This window comes from Passer domesticus, chromosome Z (genome assembly GCF_036417665.1).
Source record: "Passer domesticus isolate bPasDom1 chromosome Z, bPasDom1.hap1, whole genome shotgun sequence".
NCBI lineage: Eukaryota > Metazoa > Chordata > Aves > Passeriformes > Passeridae > Passer > Passer domesticus.
In genome coordinates this window covers 50,570,821-50,587,959 of record NC_087512.1, presented here as the reverse complement: position 1 = coordinate 50,587,959, position 17,139 = coordinate 50,570,821, and the positions used below count along the sequence as shown (strand labels likewise).

The 17,139-nt window shown below is 37.8% G+C and overlaps 1 protein-coding gene across 5 annotated transcripts in view; it reads left to right on the top strand.

Moving 5' to 3' along the window:
• The window catches only part of LOC135289798 (mucin-12-like), a 55,093-nt gene that overhangs the window by 9,587 nt on the left and 28,367 nt on the right, over positions 1–17,139 (top strand). For all 5 annotated transcript variants that reach the window (XM_064403626.1, XM_064403625.1, XM_064403627.1 and 2 more), the window contains 10 exons: positions 2,598–2,744; positions 3,907–3,999; positions 5,309–5,430; positions 6,844–6,973; positions 9,028–9,201; positions 9,683–9,828; positions 11,410–11,464; positions 12,716–12,832; positions 15,825–15,960; positions 16,466–16,528. In XM_064403626.1, the coding sequence (XP_064259696.1) occupies positions 2,598–2,744; positions 3,907–3,999; positions 5,309–5,430; positions 6,844–6,973; positions 9,028–9,201; positions 9,683–9,828; positions 11,410–11,464; positions 12,716–12,832; positions 15,825–15,960; positions 16,466–16,528 (1,183 nt within the window). The remainder of the gene's footprint in view (positions 1–2,597; positions 2,745–3,906; positions 4,000–5,308; positions 5,431–6,843; positions 6,974–9,027; positions 9,202–9,682; positions 9,829–11,409; positions 11,465–12,715; positions 12,833–15,824; positions 15,961–16,465; positions 16,529–17,139) is intronic.

Below are 17,139 nucleotides of genomic sequence, written 5' to 3'. Positions count from 1 at the left end.
TGTGCCCTGGATGTCTCAAAGCCCTGGCAGGGGCTCGGAGACCCTGGCAGGAAGCCAAAGACACCTGGAAATTCAATCTTAATTCATGGAGCAAATTGCCAATCTTATATGAAGAATTACAGGTCACAAGAGTTTAAGTAGCATAGTAGTAGCAATCACAGGGTGAAGGGAAAAATTTTGGAGCACTGTACAGGGGGGTTTTGTATGTTGTAGAGGGGGGTTTGGAATCCTGTACATGGGGTCAGGGGTTCCAAGATGGAGGAATTTGGGCATGTCCTGTCCTTCTTCTTTCTTCTCCTTGACATCCATGTTCAGGATAATGTTGGCATGTGTGGATTGGTTCATAGTGAAAGTGCACTTGCCAACAAGGGTGAAAAGTATTGGAAATAGAAGGTAAATATCTTATACGTAGTTTTCACTATAAAAGAGACAACCACCCTGTGGGCAGGAGAGAGTGCCCTTGGCTGTCTTGCTGATCAGACCTCGGCTGGACAGACAGAAAAACTTTGTAGATAAGAAACAATAAACATGACTGAAGACCAAAAAGCAAGAGTCCAGACTCCTTCTTCAAAGCGCGGGCTGCCCAGAACCACCTTTTTCCCGTATTGGGGCAGAGACAAGTGACAGCCGACCCCCACACTGTAGGGTTTCAGAACCTTGACATCTCTGAACTCAGAAGTCTTTCAGAACTTTCAAAACTCTCTGAAAAATTGTGAATGTAATTCGCTGCTAGGTGCCAAAATGTGATTCGCTGTGAGGTGCCAAACCCTAACCTGCCTTCAGTAGTTAAAATGTTAAATTTTTCCACTTTGCTTTTGTAGCCGTTCCCCTGCCCATCACCCTACAGTTATGTTAAGAGTATACATACAGTATAGTTATAAAATTCCGGGAAATAAAAAAATCTTACATCTGGACTTGACTGCATTGAAAGCTGAATTCATTTAAACTTGTCAGATAAACATCAGAAATGTCTGCGTTTGTAAATTATGGCTTTAATGCGTTGCAGTCTTCTGTGTTGTGCATTAACAGACCTGGTTTAAATCTCCTTCAGTTATTCTGAGTTATAAAGTGAAAGCTAAGGAGATTTAAATATGGTCTTAATACGTGCAGAGAAGTGGGATTCTCTGCATGTTGGCAAATTCTGGCTGGAAAAACTGCACTTCACAAACCGTAATTCTGAACTTGGCTGTGAAAAGGCTGAGGTAGGCATGGGAGTGGAGTAATGGAGTATTGAAATGTGTCTCTGGAACACGCAGGGAAAGTCACCCTCTCTGCTTTGTGACAGGTTCGTGATGAGCTCTGTTGGGCATATCCTGGCCTGGGACAGGAGGGGTCGGATTGGATAGGGAGGGCAATAGCATCACCTCGGGGTTAGGCAGGAGATCATATCCCTTCACGGTTTTCTCCTTAGAATACTTGGGAGAGTGTGTCATTTACACACGGGTTAATGGAAAAATAAGGAAAAAGAAAAACAAAGAAGAAGAAGATGAAAAAAACAACTGTGTTTTCCGTGAGCAAATATTTGCAGCTGGCTACAGGGGTAGTATTGAACAGTTACACCCCCTCCGAAAAGCTCAGAAATTCTTCAAAACTCTGAAATCCTGCAGGTCATGCTGACTTGTTTAACGAGCTTGATATACCCATGACAATTTTAGTTTGCTAATGTTAATTACATTTCCAGTATAAAATGTTTTTAAACTTTTTGTAGTATTTGACAGCAAACTATCTGTTACTTACTTTACATTTCCCAGTTCACTTTTGTTAATATCTGGAAGCTAAACCTGAAAAAATAAATATTTCTGTGTCTTTCCAGGTATAGAGTAGAAATGTTAGAAAATGTAGAAAAAGTTAATTTTGGTTCATTTATTTATTTAACATTCTGAAGGGAAGAAACCTGTCTTGCTGGACATGCAAAGCTTGAGGAGTAGCTTAAATTTAATCCAAATTCATATGAACTATGAGGATTCTGTAGCAGTGACTTCATAGAGCTGCAGTGCCCAGTATATGTCAGTAATGTCCCCAGCCTGCAGCTTAGTTCAATTTCTGTATGCAGGAACTGAAGTGGGGACCAGATTATTTTATTCTACTGAGGACTTCATATTTCGTAGGGTTGTTTTTAAGTAATTCAGTTTCTAGATAGAAGAAAATCCTTTTCAGAATAGCAGAAATTAAAAATATGTCGTCTGTGGGCGTAACTGTTTCTAAAAAATCTGATTTGAAGTTTCAGCAATCAAAATCATAACAAGAATGAACTTTTATCCCCATGCATAACTTTACCAAATGCACTCTGTTTCTATCATTGCCACTGAGGTGGGAGACAGATGAGATTGGAAGGGCTGTACTCTTTTAGGAAAAGATTTCATGTGGACATCTGGCTCTGAATTTAGTGTTACCACAGAAGGTCATGTTCACAATAATTTTTGGGCCAACACAGATTTCTTGGTGGTGAATCAAAAGCATGTCTTAGATTTTAAAATTTCTAATATTATCTTCTGATGCAGTCTCCATTCCTCTGTTGAACTCTCCACTGCAATAACTTATCTTAGAAAAAGTACCTTTTGATGTATTTATTTATTCATGTACATATTTATCCTCAGAAAACTAATGTTGCCCTGCAAAGGACAGAGAGGATGCTTAAGAATGTGGAGGCAGAGCAGCATGGCTGCAGCAAGATGCTGAAGGTCCAGGCCAGCCGTCTGGATTTCAAGGCCAAACAGCAGGAGAGGCTCATCCAAGACCTGAAGGTAAAGCTTTCTGCCTGCTGCTGGGAGTGGCAGCAAGCACTGGCACACCTGAGCAGTTTCATTTCTGAGGGGTGAAACCTCTGAGTTAGGCTATGAGTGCCTTGTGTTTGATTAACAAAACGTGGAGCATCAGTTCTCAGGAAAGGTGGATTCACAGGTGGATGCTGCGAGCCTGACCTGAGACTGGTGTTTGAACTGCAGATGGGAAGAGGTTTATGTCACTGGGAAAGTACTCTTAGCAATACTAAGAGGTATAGAGGAGTATTTGTGCAGGATTTGTGAATTTTTAAATTTATTTTATTTAAGCATGTTAAGCAGATACATCTTGTGGGAGGAGGCACAGCTTAAGCCTTTTGGCTGATGCTGTTGTGGAGGAGGTTTGGTAAGCTCTGTGCTGTGACTTCTTTTTAATAGGCCTTCCACAGATCTCTATTTCTCAATTATTTTCCTTTTGTGAATGTGTGAGCTTATACAGAGTTTACATGTATTGCCAACAACTCGTATGTTTACATCTTTGATTTATTTATTTATTTTTCAGTTAATGTATCCCTAACTGAAGTGCTTAGAGTCAGGATTCAGTCTCACATACTTGCTACTTCGCTTTACCTGTCCAAAATTAATGACTTCCCTTGTATCTGTGTAATCTTAAGTGTCTTAAATTACTTTTAATATTAAAGACCTTTCCTTGATCTTTCTTGCATCACTTGAAGGCAGGAGTCATTTTGGGGTGTATTGTTCTTTTCAAATCAGTCATCAGTCAAAGTGAGAAGATGTTTTTGATAGGAAAGAGTGCAGTTAAAATTGCATGTGAATTTCTACTATAGCAGCTCTGTAGTTACTGCTTTTGCTAAAAGCATTTTTTCAACTGAAATACCATGTCCAGGCCTTTATGTGGAGATAGGTACCTGTGAGTATAAAAATGAGCAAGGACATAATCCTATGTCAATTTCTTTAACTGAAGAGAAAATGTTACTTTAATATTCTGGATGTAAAATTGTTTCCTTTTATTTATTTATTATATGAGTTTTCACTGTTTCAAAGTGCAAGTAGTACAGGTACCAGAGGTTGGTTTTTGGAGACCTAATAAACTGAAGAAATAAAGTTGCTTTTGCATGAGGTTATCATCTTTCTGGACTTAAATATTTCCAAACTGTACTTTTAGGCAGCTGCAGTGAAAATAAAGGAACTGGAGGACAATGCTGCAGCAGCAAGACTAGCACATATAGACTGTAAATACACTACAGAAATCATGCAGGTAAGCTTTGAATTAAATATTTGGTAGCTGTTTGCAGTAAAACAGGAGATGAACTTGCAAAGGTTCTGAGTGCAATCTTCCAAAAATGTTAAGACTTCCTTGCTCCAGTGAAAACACTGAGTAGATTTTTTGCAATTACTGTCAAGACTGTAAAAGGTAATAGAAAAATATCTCTTTTTGTCAGGGAACTATCAAGTTAGTAGAATCAATATTAAAATAAAATGTCACATTCTTATGTTTGAGAATGCAAAGTAGCATTGAAACAGTGAGGGGAAAGGAAATGTTTCACAATAGTTAAACTGCTGATTTCTTCTGTCCTATATCATTGGAATGGGCACTTAGGTAATTTCGGGGGAATAGCTCATACACCCAGCTTCTCTAGGTGTGAGATATTAATGCATCCTAAGACTGCAGCTCCAAATGTAATTATTCAGAGTACATTTCAGCTATTACATCTGCTGTTACCAGAAAAGTTTGAATATGCAAAAAAATCTTATATGTATATTTGAATATTAAATTCTTATATTATTAAACTGTGTCACACACATTAAAGCAGTTAAGGTTTATTAAAAATAAAAGTGAAAAACCTGTAAGATTGTTGCTGAGTGCTCATGTACTGACTAACAAAGCCTTCATAGTAGATTTTTGAAAAACTAAATGAGAAAACAAAAAGGGAATTTCAAGGGTTTTTCTTGTTTTCTGAGGAACACTAACAAGCATTGCCACTTGTTCAGTCAGTTATTTTCTTAGGACGTTCTCTAAGTACAGGCACATAGATTTCTGAGGTGATGATTAAATAAGTAGTGATGTTTCAGTTTTTTGATTCCCTCTCTACTTTTACAACATACAAAGGAACTTGAAGGGTAACATTCCTAGAAGTTAGAGATTTATCTTTTATGGGTGAAGAACTAGGAAGGTTTTCTTCCTTAGTTATGTACATGGACACACTCCACATTAACTTTGTTCTGAGTGCAAGTGTAGCTTTTACTGTTAATCAATCCTACCCTTTTATGAGTCTATTTAATGAAGAGAATGCCCCTGGAAAACTTCAGTAGTATAAATAATTTAAAACAGGAAAATCCAAACACCATGAAAAGAAAATAAAATGTGTTTTGGTCAGCATATCTGTTTCCCTCTGTTTTGAACTCTATGTATTGATACATTTTTACATGTATTCAATGCTTTCTAATTCCATATAGAATTCGTAAAATATATACACCTGCAAAAACCAGAACAGAACAGTGAACAGCATTAAAGACCAAGATAGTCTTTCCTAACTTCCATTAACTGCTTTCTTACCATTTGGTAGTTGAGAATTCAGGAACTTGAAACCATTTTGAGGGAAAACCAACTTGGGACGAGAGGTTTTTCAGGGGGAGCATGGAATAATTCCAGAGAGTCAGAAAATGCACAGGAGAGAGGAAAAAAAGGGTAAGTTTTCTTTTAAAGCCATTGCAAAATGGCAGTAAACAGCTTGAGTACAACTCGTAGTTTACATTCCCTGCAATTTTCAGTCAGCAGAAAATCTAGTGTGATGTGCCAAACCAAAGTAAAGGATCAGAACCTGGCAGTCCATTAATAACAGGCCCTTATCACTAACCAAAGGTGTTGTCAATGGGTACAGATAAAAACTGGCCTTCTACAGATTATTTGCCAAACCAAAAATTTTGAAAATCGTAGTTATGGTAAGGTCCAGCCTCCAGTAGTGGTTGGGATGAGTGTAGGAAAACATATCCAGCAGGTCTAGAATATATCTTCTACATACACTTAGACTATTATGAAAACATTTTTTTCCAGTTCGGTGAGTCAGTTGAATCTCTAAGACTCCTGTCAAGAAACTGTGTATCATTTATAGTGGATAGCTTTTGTTTTCAACTTTTGAATGGCTGTAGAAAGCTTTAAATGGTTAAAAGATATTGAAACGTGTGAGAGCAGACAAAATCTCTTGGGAGTTTCCTGCCCAGCACAGTCTGCTGTGTCTGTGGTAACAGAGCTTGGGTGACCTCTCTTTCAGCCTAGAACTACATGGGTCTGTATACACAGGGGTTTATGTTGACTTACTCACACAAGGAGCAGTGGAGAAGGAAAAAAAAAAATCAGTTTTCCTACAAGAAAGGAAGTTTGTGGCCTGAGCAACTCATTCAAGATTCATAATTATGAAGGTGTTTTTAGTAAGAGACTTAAAACTTGAGCTGGAAAAGCCTTTATCATCCTTTGCAAACATCAATTTTAAGCAAGATTTTGGCTTTCCTGACATTGTGCCTAAATACTCAGGCAATCTTTTAAATTCTTCCCTGGATTCCTGTCTCTGCTTCTGTCTCCTTTATGCTGTTGTTTGGCCTTGTAGTTTCCTCATCAGCTGCCAGGTTCTTGATCTATCTGTTTTCCTGAGTGACACAGTACAAGAACAGATTAAAATTCTGGCTAGTCTGCTTTAAAAGTCACGACAGAGTAGAGTCAGGCATGTGAAAACCTTAGGAGCAAGAACTGTACTTGAAAGCAGGTTGATGATGCAAGAAGTGACCATGGTCTCTCCAAAGACAACTGTTGTGTTAATTAAAATATGAAGAATTCTGTTTGTTATATGTAACTTTGAGGCCATATCCAAATAATCTTATGAATTGCATGACACGAGGCTTGGTATCTGAAAAGATAACCACTTGAAAAATCTTTCTTAGAAGGAATATAAATTTCTTCATTCAATTAAGAAAGGCAAGCAGCTTCAGAAGCTGTGTGATGTGCTAAAGTGGTATTTGCCATATCCATTGATTATCCTTTAAAAGAACACAGTGCATTTGACAGAAGTAATTTTGGTTAAAGTATCTCACTGTGGAAACTTTCCAGTTCACAAAGACAGCATTCATCCTCAAGTGTGCAATGGAAAGACCAGGTTGAAGAAAGGAACAAAGCTGAAGAATCCTCTGGGACATTACTGCATCCTCCAGCCAGCTTCAGCCTGGACGAAGGCTCAATTGTAAGCTAAAAAGCCTCAATAGTAAATACTAAATAGAAAAAAACCAACCCCTCAATAGTAAGGGAAAAAAAAAGTGGCACACATTGTTTAGGTTTTTTAAAACACACTGTCAAAATATTTACTGTGCTGAGGATTTGCTGCATTTGTTGTGCTGAGCTGTGGAAGAGCTCTGCCATTCTCTTACCCTTTTTGTTATTATGCAACCTTTAAAAAATTTTAATACCTGAATAAATGTCACCAACACCTTGGAGAAGATAATTTGAAAATGGTTTTTGAGTGTGGATAGGATGTACTGGCATTCCTAATTAAGAGGGTATTTTGTAGATATGGAATAGGATTTCATGTGAAGAATGTTCCGTCTTTCTATCCAACTTTTTTGTCAAGCTTCATTATCTACCATTGTAGAAATGTTTATTTCTATTTCATACACTCTTTTAGTTTTAGTGCAAGTATTTGACTGTAAAAATGGCTTGAAAATTGTTTCAAGCTTTCAGGTAGAAAAGCAGAGGGGATTTTTTGTTGTTGTTGTTTTGCTTTTTGCTTGTTTTGCTGTGGATTTGGCACACTGGATGTATTTCACTGGATTATTTTCTGAAGACTTTCTCCCCTTATGTGACCACTTTGGGCCTTTCTACTGTCTTTACCCAGCTACACCCTGAATAACAATTTTGCCATCTTTTTGCGTAGCAGCAGGGACAAAGGAAAGTTTTTGGCATGTTTAGAAAATCTCTCATTGTGTGGTAACATTTGCTCTGTTTCTATTCCTAGCAATATGAAATATTTTTGGTGTTGGGTTGGAAACTTCTCCTCTTTCTCTCTCAGAGCTGTGAGCATGGAAGCTACATGAGGTTTGTTCCCTGTTGACAGGAGCAGAGAACTGCATAAGAGAGTCTTCAGATTTGTGGGTGTCTTTTGTTCAGTTGATGGAGTTATTCCACACTTTGACTTAGTGTTGTCCACTGCCCAGGCAGATCTGTGATTCATGAACTGAAGACAAATAAAATCAGGATCTTCTTTTTCCTTTCTGGGAGGACAGCAGCTTCTTCCATGCAAGCACTAATGTATTAAAAGACATGTGCTGGCCTAGTTATCCTGAAAAAGTCATTTCATCAGGCATAAAAGGAATACATAGAGAGAAAAGCAACTGTCTGCCCTAACTTCCAGGCATTAATGACTGCTATTTATAACTACAAAACAGAATTACAAGCTGAAAATATTCTACTATAGAAACCTAAAGTGCTTTCTAGCTGTTACTGTGGTTGGAGTTTTCTTTTTTATTTGTATTCCTTAGTAAAATATATGTTATGCATGACAAGAATTCAGGACAAGATTCCATTCACAATCAAGACTTCTGGTAATGGAAACAGTGTTAAATGGTGGACTCAAAAGTAATGTTATGTTACGGAAAGTTAAAAAAAAAAAAAAAGGATTGTCTCACTGTCACATTCATAGAGCTGGTTGTTTTAATCATTTTACCCAAAGGATTTCAAACCACAAGACAGTCCTGAGCAGGTGATAAAAATAGTCATTTTTGGAAGATTGTATTAGTGGTTTCCTTATGAGATCAGGTATTTCTTGCCTTGGATGGCCTTGCATTTTTCCCAAAGATGTTTGTATTTGTTTGGAAGCAGGAGTGCCTGTATGTGATCCTGTTTACTCCATTGAGAAAGCTTTGATTTTGCTTCCCAAAATGTATGAGAAGAACACTCCACAAAGGTGTTTACAAGGGTTAATAAGCTATCCACTAAAGTTTTGAACATTAATCTGCATATTTTTCCTTCTAAATGTCAAAGTTTTGCATCCTATAGTGCTAATTAGACTAGAATAATGAATGCTAGGACTTTACATGAATGTTCTTTATGAAAAACACAGCAATTAGCTGCTCTGCCACCTTATTGTTCAGTGATGTCTTCATGTTAAAAAAACCTCTCAATACTAATCCTAAGCCTGTGTTTATTTTAGAATTTGATATGTTTGCAAGTGGAACTCACTCAGTGGTAGAGAAACCACTGAATATAGTTACAGAATCAGGCACAACTTGTTTCTCTTTCCAGAGAATCAACGAAGACAATATACATGAGGAGTTAGAGAATGCTTTGCAGCGTGAGCATGAGGCAAGATTGCTTCTAGAAGAGCACCAGCAACGGCTTCAGGAGCTGAGTAGCAGACTGGAATCACTCTCATTTACTGACATAGATAAAAACCAAGTCTCCAATTTATCTCTGATGGTAAGATTATTCTTCTGGAACAGTCACCAGAGCTTTACCTTTCATTAAATAAGCCAAATAGTGCAGTCCTTCTGTAAATAAAATAACAGGAGTAAATACACACACACTACTCAGTCTGCTGGAATGTTAGGCTACTGAGAAAACACTTCAAAGGCTCCTTTTTAATTTTTTTAAGCTATCTATGTTTTATTTTTTAACAATTTAAGAAAAAGTCTTCAATGGGTGTTTGTTTTGTTTTTTTTTTTTTTGCCTACAATAATTTTGTTTTCTAAAGCACATTTATACATAGCAAATATAATGGAATATACATAGCTAGGGGGGTTCCAAGTCAGTAATGTTTTTGCTAGAAAATTCATAAAACCTTAGTATGCAGTGGTCCAAATCTACTTCACAATCAATTTGTCTTTCACGTTGGTCAGTAGCCAGTGGCATAAAGTGAAGTTTATTTGGGCTAAAGAGTAACTTGGCTCTCTGCTGGCAGAGCCTCCCTAATACAACGGAGGAGCTGAGGAGAAGAGACCAAGTCCTGGATCACCAGAAGAGACTCCTGAAAGACATGGAGCAAGACCAGCAGCAGCTGTGGGAGACTCTCCAGGAGGCAGAATTTGCCCTTGATCAGGGAGTAAAGTGAGTGCTGGGGCCTAGGGGATGTCACTTAAAATGAACAAAATGTTAAATTCCTACTTCCATGGGCAGGGCTTTAGCCCTGGACAGTGTAAGGTTAGAAGAGAAAAGTAAATATGTCTCTTTTATTTTTAAATTCAGGGATAGTCTTCTTAAAACAAAAGTGTTAGTTCAAAATACTAGGTCATGCATTTTATGCAGTTATCCCATAACGTTGCTCCAAATTCTAGGTGCTGAAATAACTGGCAAACAAAATACCTCTGCTATCTTAGTGATCTGACAACATCTCTATGGCAAATCCTTAAAGTTCTGTTAATTTAAGAAATTATTGTTTGTTCTCTGTGTTTCCACACCATCTTTTTATAGACAGATACAAATTATTTATAGTAAATACAGAAGCATCAGTTAGGGGACAGGTCTTCACTGCCAAAGGGACTGAAACCCATTTTGGACCTAGCCTTTCCTGTGGTACAAGACAGATCTTCCAGCTGATTTCAGGGAGTTTTGGATTTAGACCTATTCCCCACACCGCTTACACCACAACCTGGAGTGGAAGGAAAGGCTCAGGCACTGGTCTTGAAAAGATTGGTAGTCAAAAGGAACCCCCTTGACTTGAAGGGGCTTGTTATTAACCTATTCTTATGCCATATGAAAAAAAATAAATCTTTGCAGACTTTGTTTTCTAATACTTATCATAGTATGAAATACGTATTATGAATATTGTTGTTCCACGGCTAGGATCTAAAAAAAATTTAGTTCATTAAAATTGCTCATCATACCTGGGATCATTCAAGCTCTGAAGAACAACATCTGAGAAGCTTTAAGGGTTTTATGTTCCAGGGAAATAATGCAATTTGTATAGTCCTTAATGAAATGTTTAACAAGCTAATTAAAATGACCAATGTTATTTGGTAGGATTTGATCAAAGTGGGTGTCACCTGCAGAAGGATTTATTTTAGAAAGCTTGCCCTTTTCATCCTGCCCCAATTATTTTGGGCATTTCAGTAAAGACCATTGCTTGTGGCCATACATATATCAGAAAAGGTGATTTTAATGTGAAGTAACTTTAAAACTGTTTTTTCCCCCCCCTGTTTATAGCAGCTGAATATCAACAAAGAAAGCTACTCTTCCCTCCATTATTATAGCAACTCTTCACAACTAATAAAGTTTTTTCTCCCTTTGGAACATATAAACAAATCAGATTAAATAAACAGAATCTGTCTGTGTTTTCCAATACAAGAACATAATACCATCCAGCTTGAGACTTTTTATGGCACCTGTATCCAAGCCATGATGGTTGTTCATTGATAGGCCTATAATTACATCCATTTTAATTGCTTATCCTCAACAGAAGCACCTTTCAAATGGAAATGCACCAAATAGTGGTGCATTAACTATTTTTAGCGCTTGCATTGGAGATTTTATGAAAAAGGGAGAAAATCCTAATAGTTTGTGTTATCAACAATTATTTTACAAGACATGACAGCCATAAAGTAGCAGAAGATTAATTTCTACATTGGTAGAGCTTCAGTTCCGTAAAGTTACTCGATTGTTCTTGTTTTGTTTTGTTTTCTTTTATAATAGAGACAAAGAGTTGATAATTAATCACATGAAAGCTGTGGAGGCTGCCCTGAATGAGGTAAGAATTTGAAGTGTTCCCTCATTTTTTTCCAAACATGCTAGAGCCTTAGAACTGCTTACTCTCAAGGGAGAAGTTGTTGCAAAGCAACTTCCTTTCCTTAGTACTGAAGTTTCCCCTCTCAACTTCTTCCATCTTAAAAAAACCTCAGTGAAATAAAATGCAAGTTTGTAGTACATACACAGCTTGTTCTAAATGTAGAAGTTATGACAAAATTCACTTTCTCCCTGAGCACTGTTTCTGGTTGACAAGTAAAGACTAATGGAACACACCAAAAATTGGCAATTGTTGTGGAGTTACCCCTCCACTGAATGATGAGAGGTCACATACTTGGTGGCCCTAAAACATTTGGCTTTGTGTCTGCTGCTTTAACCTATGAAACATCATAAATAGGAAAAGAAAAGGCACGAAGTCATAATCTGTGATCAGAAACTTCCATGATATTTTTTAAAATCATGTTTTAAACTTAATAGTAATCTCAAATTCTCCCTGTGACTTGTAAAATTGTGGCCTGGTATAGGACTATTTGAAGGTCCAACCAAGTTGTACATATTGATTATTTAGGAGAAAGGAATATTTTCAACTATAGCTCTCCTGGCAGATGGTTTTATAACTGTTTTTAATCTAGAGCAGCACAGAGCAAAAGAAGTGATTTCATTACCTTGGAGTGTCAATTTCCCTTACTATATCTTTAATTCCTAGCAACATGGGAATCTCTTCTTTATTTTAGTTTCTGAGTTCACCAAAACTGTTGTTAATTATATTTTCAGATATCTTTTTGAAGTCTCTTTCCTTTAATGCTCATGGAAAATGACAGAACCTAAACTGCATGTTTCTCCTACAGCAAACGGTGCAGATAGAAAATTTCCTTTGTGCCACCACCATCTCCACACTGGCTTCTTTCAAACTTTGGAAGTGAATGTCATGCAGCAAGTGCTGTGTTTTTACAGTAATACATACGTGCCATGTCCTTGGCCTTTCTCTTTTCACACCAGGGCAAGGTGTTGTGGGGTTTTTTTGTTTGTTTGGGTTTTTTTTGTTTGTTTGGTTTTTAATTTTTTGTAGCATTCTCTCCCAGCACTGTGAATGACAGTTTTATTTGCAATGAAAATTCAGTCATACTTTATTCATGGATGATAAGGTCCAGGGATCAATGCAAGTCCACTCAACAGGCTCAAGGGGACACGGTTCATCCCAGCTGGTGTGTCTGAAGGAGAATTACCACTGATGCTGGGGTATTTTTCCCTTTAGGCCAGAGAGCAGGCCATGGCATCACGTGCTGCAGCAGCCGCGCCACTCCCCAGCCTGCGGCTGGAGACCCTTCCAGAGGAAGCAACAGCAGGCAGACCAGAGGCTGCATCATTCCAGGTTAGAGGCTAAAACAAATCCTCTTTAATTTTTTTAAAATTCTCTTTCATTTTTTGCATCTGAGCTACAACAGGCAGATAGACTGCTCTGAGCATGTGGAGAGCAAAAAGCTTCAAAACTATTGCAGTCAAGGGATGAAAGACAATTTCATGTATTGCACGTGGTATTTCAGAGATGATGGTAACTTTTAATTTTGCAGTTACAGCATTAAATAACTGATGGGAATACAAACGTGGACAGAAGTAAATATACCTGAAAATTAATATCCCTCTGTCCCCCTTCCTTTTTCTCCATTAATATGCACCAGACTAATTAAAAAAAAAAAAAAAAACAAAAAAAACCACAAACAAAACCAAAGCCAAGTAAGATCTCCACAAACAAACAAAACTAACCAGACAAAGAAGACAAGATTTTCCTATTCCTTCTTGGTCAGTATCAGACTTTTTTCAACCCACAGTTCTAGAATCAATTGTGGGCTTTTAAGCATTCCTCATTTAAAAGAAACTGCTATTTAGAATGTTTAAATATAGAAGCTATTTTGCTCATGTAGGTTTAAAGACTTGCACATTTCAAAATACTGATTTTGTTAGGACAAAACAGTGATTGGGAAAAAAGAGAAATTAACAGAAACTGTGCCATATTTTCAGCTCTGAACACAGATTCAGTGCAATGCCTCCTCATTGTTTTTAAGTTTGATGTCTTCTGCAGAAACTCTATTAGTCTTTATAGCTGTGCAGGATCTATTAGTGCCAAGACTGATGTTTTTTTCCCAATGAGAGAACAAAAGGCAGAGTGAGTACATATTTCTTTCTTTGTGCTTCTCTGTCTGAATCAGTGAGAGAGCAGGTAATTGAGTCAAGTGCAAGGAAACTTAGGCAGAGTAAGTATTGCATACAGCGTGTGAGCTTCTGCAGTAATTCCTTCCCACTTATTGTAGATTTTTTTCTGTTCTAATGCAGTATATAATTGCAGGATCAGGGTCACAGAATCAACATTCAAGAAAGGCAGGTTCTAAGCTGGAAATTGTACACTGTTGCCCACTTGCATGCAGACATATATTTCAGTATGATAAAGATATAAATTATGTGTGCATTATCGTGTTTCCACACTAAAATATGGAAATATGAAAATATGGAATATGTAATGCCTTGAGATTCCCATGAAGCTTAATTAGCACAGATGAGCTTATCCATCAAAGGGTAAAATTACAAATGTTTCCCCAGCACAGTGATGATCCATTCTAGAGCTGCATAAAAAGTTCCACAGGTGGCATCTTTCCACAATTTGGTAAAGAATGTTGCTTCCTTTTCTCTTTTTTTAGCCCCATTTAACCCAACTCCCCCTTTTTTTTGACCTCACAATGATAGCAGAAGCATCTGCAGCCTATTCCCTCTTTCTCTTCAGAAGAGAATCATAAACACAAAAAGTTGCATTTCATATTTGCACAAAGTGTTTGTGGTATAAATAACATAGTACAGTATGTGCTGGGGAGCTTGCTGGTGGGGCAGAATTGCAAAGTTCTTGTTCACCTGGCAGCCTCAGGTGCACTTGGTAACTCAGGACAAACAGCACCAATGGCTCACAGACTGTGTCACTGTGAACTTCCTTTTCTCTGTCCTTTTTCCTCTTTCTCCCTTTCCCCATCTCTGTTTTCCCCTTTTCCCTCTCTCTCTCCTCAGCCCTCATTTCTAGTTCCTGTTTGATTCCTTTCCAAGCTCCTTATTGGGGTTTTATTACACAATTTGCCCTTTATGGACAGAGGTCACCTAATGGATTTTAGTTTTACTCTGTGCCAAACTGTATTAAGGGCAATCCTGCAATCTTGAGTAAGGTAAGCAGTTAGGAATGACTTTAGGGACACTTGTCATTAAAAGCAGTGGAGTTCTTTGCAGGCACATCCTCTAGAACTGCCTTAGTTAGCCTGTGATGAGCACATTTCAATTAAAAGCCTTATAATCTGCAAGAATCCTCTTTTAGGACTAGAACCACAGCACCAGGATGTTTTTGGAGATTCTTTCTGATGAGAAAAGATGTGATATTGGTTAATTTGCCACTTCTGTTTCCTAGACACTACAATGAAACAACCTATTGATTTTAGCTGTGTTAACATCTATTCTGAAAATCAGCAATGTGAAACCAATGAAAGGAAAACTGCAGAAATCTTTGCAAAGCCCTGTTTGTGATGATAAGCTGATTTTTGTCTGTATCACAAGTTTACATTCAAAAGACCAAAGTCATACTATCTGAAGGGAAAAACAGAACATATAAAATGTGATTAACCATTGTAAAGAAGATCAATAATTTCAACAGTTAGCTGAGACTACCTGGGGTAGATATAAAGTTACCAGCACTGTCAAATCATCTGAGCTTTCTTGTGCTTCTAAATTTATCATCAATACAATCAATATAACAAAACTGGGACATTCTTCTGCTGCATACATGGAAACTGTTCCTTTTTTCCAGTTATAGTGCAATCAGATTATTTGTTTTCAGAGGTCTGTAGGTTTCTGATGTTTCTTTTGTTACTGCCAAGTTAATTTTTTTGCTGTGGAGTGGAAGGATTAGTAAATTGATTCATCTTGGAAGTGTGAACTTTGTCCTGAAACTGTGTGGTAATTTTTTGTGAACAGAAATTGAACCTGCAGTGAATCTTGTATTGAAATAAAACGAAAAAGTTGTATCAAGATCCCAGTGCTGTATTGCATGCTTGAAAATATCTCATCAAAGCATCTTCTAACTAGGGGGTGGAGTAATTCCCTTTTCCTCAATGACATTAATATTCAACATTTTAGAAAAAATACAAAACCCAGTGTGAGATGTTTTTGATGTTTTACTCCTGGGACTGACATTCTGCCTGGCTTACAAACTGTATATAGTTTGTCTGCTGAAAAAAAAAAAAAATCTGTCTTTTGTAACGATTTTGGATGTGTGCTATTTGGAATTTAAGTGTAGCTTGCCTGTCACTAATGATTCCTTCTACTTTTATTTAAAGCACGTGCCTAGAAATTTTGTAGATCTCTACTCACTGGCAGCTCCCAAAGTTGATACATTAACAACAGGAAGGGACTCTTCGCAGTTTCAATTTGAACCCTTAGCAGCTGTTGAGGCTCTTACTCCTAGTGAAGATTGTAAGTCTGCTTTTCAAGCAATTGTAGTCACTGGGATGTGGGCTCCTAGACAGCAGCTCCTTTCGTGCTGCTCAGCTTCTGTAGGCAAATACAACAAACCTTACTTATAAACATAATGGAACATGAAAACTACTGTTAACAGAAATATTGTGAGACATTTATCAGAGGAGAAAGGGAATGGTGAAAGCTAACACAGGGATTAAAATTAATGTTTTGTTTTTTTTTTCTCTTGGTCCCTATTTGCTTAGATATTCTAAGTTTTAATTTGGCTTTGGTTGCTTGGATATTTTTTTTTGGTTTTGGCAAGTGTTGGTGTTGGGTGTGTTGCATTTTTGAATTTTTTTATTGCCATTTTTAATTCCCTTCCTGGAACTTCCCTTCTGTTACAAACCACTAGCATTTCTGTAATAGCCTCTCCTTGCAAACATACCCCCTTCAATTTTGTGCATTTCCTTGCTTTTTTCAAATTTGTATTCTCTGAAATAAATTCTCTTTCCCTCAACAGACTCTCCTCAACCTCAATTTGTGCCTAAAGGAACTGCTGCATCTGCTGGTCCCGAAACTGATGGTAAGTCTGCTTTTCAAGCAATTGTAGTCACTGGGATGTGGGTTCCTTAGTCAGAATCTCCCTTCATGCCGCATGGCTTCTGTAGGCAAATACAACACTTACTTGTAAACATACTGTATCATTAAATCCAGTGCTAACAGATATATTCTGAGACATTTATCAAAGACAAAACTGGTGGTGGGCATTAAAATTACTACTTCATCCATTGCTGAGTAGCGGGCTGATTAAAAGAGGCCTCTAGGGAGCATGGTGGCCTGGAGTGGGCAAACAGGAGCCTGGCACGGCTCTGAGGGCATGGCATGGCAGTTTGTGAGGCAAACAGGAGCCTGGCACAGCTCTGAGGGCATGGCATGGCAGTTTGTGAGGCAAACAGGAGCCTGGCACAGCTCTGAGGGCATGGCATGGCAGTTTGCATCACAGTTCACGCAGGCAGGGTAAGCAGGCAGGGTTGCCGCTTTTCGTGCCAGTAAGGTTTACTGTGTCCTGTGTGCAGTGTTTCTGTTGGTTGGTTGGTTGGTTTTGGGGTTTCCTTTCACTGCTGGCTGAGCTTAGAGAGGAAGTTGAAAGACTAAGGAATATCAGGGATAGTGAAAGGGAAATAGACTGGAGGA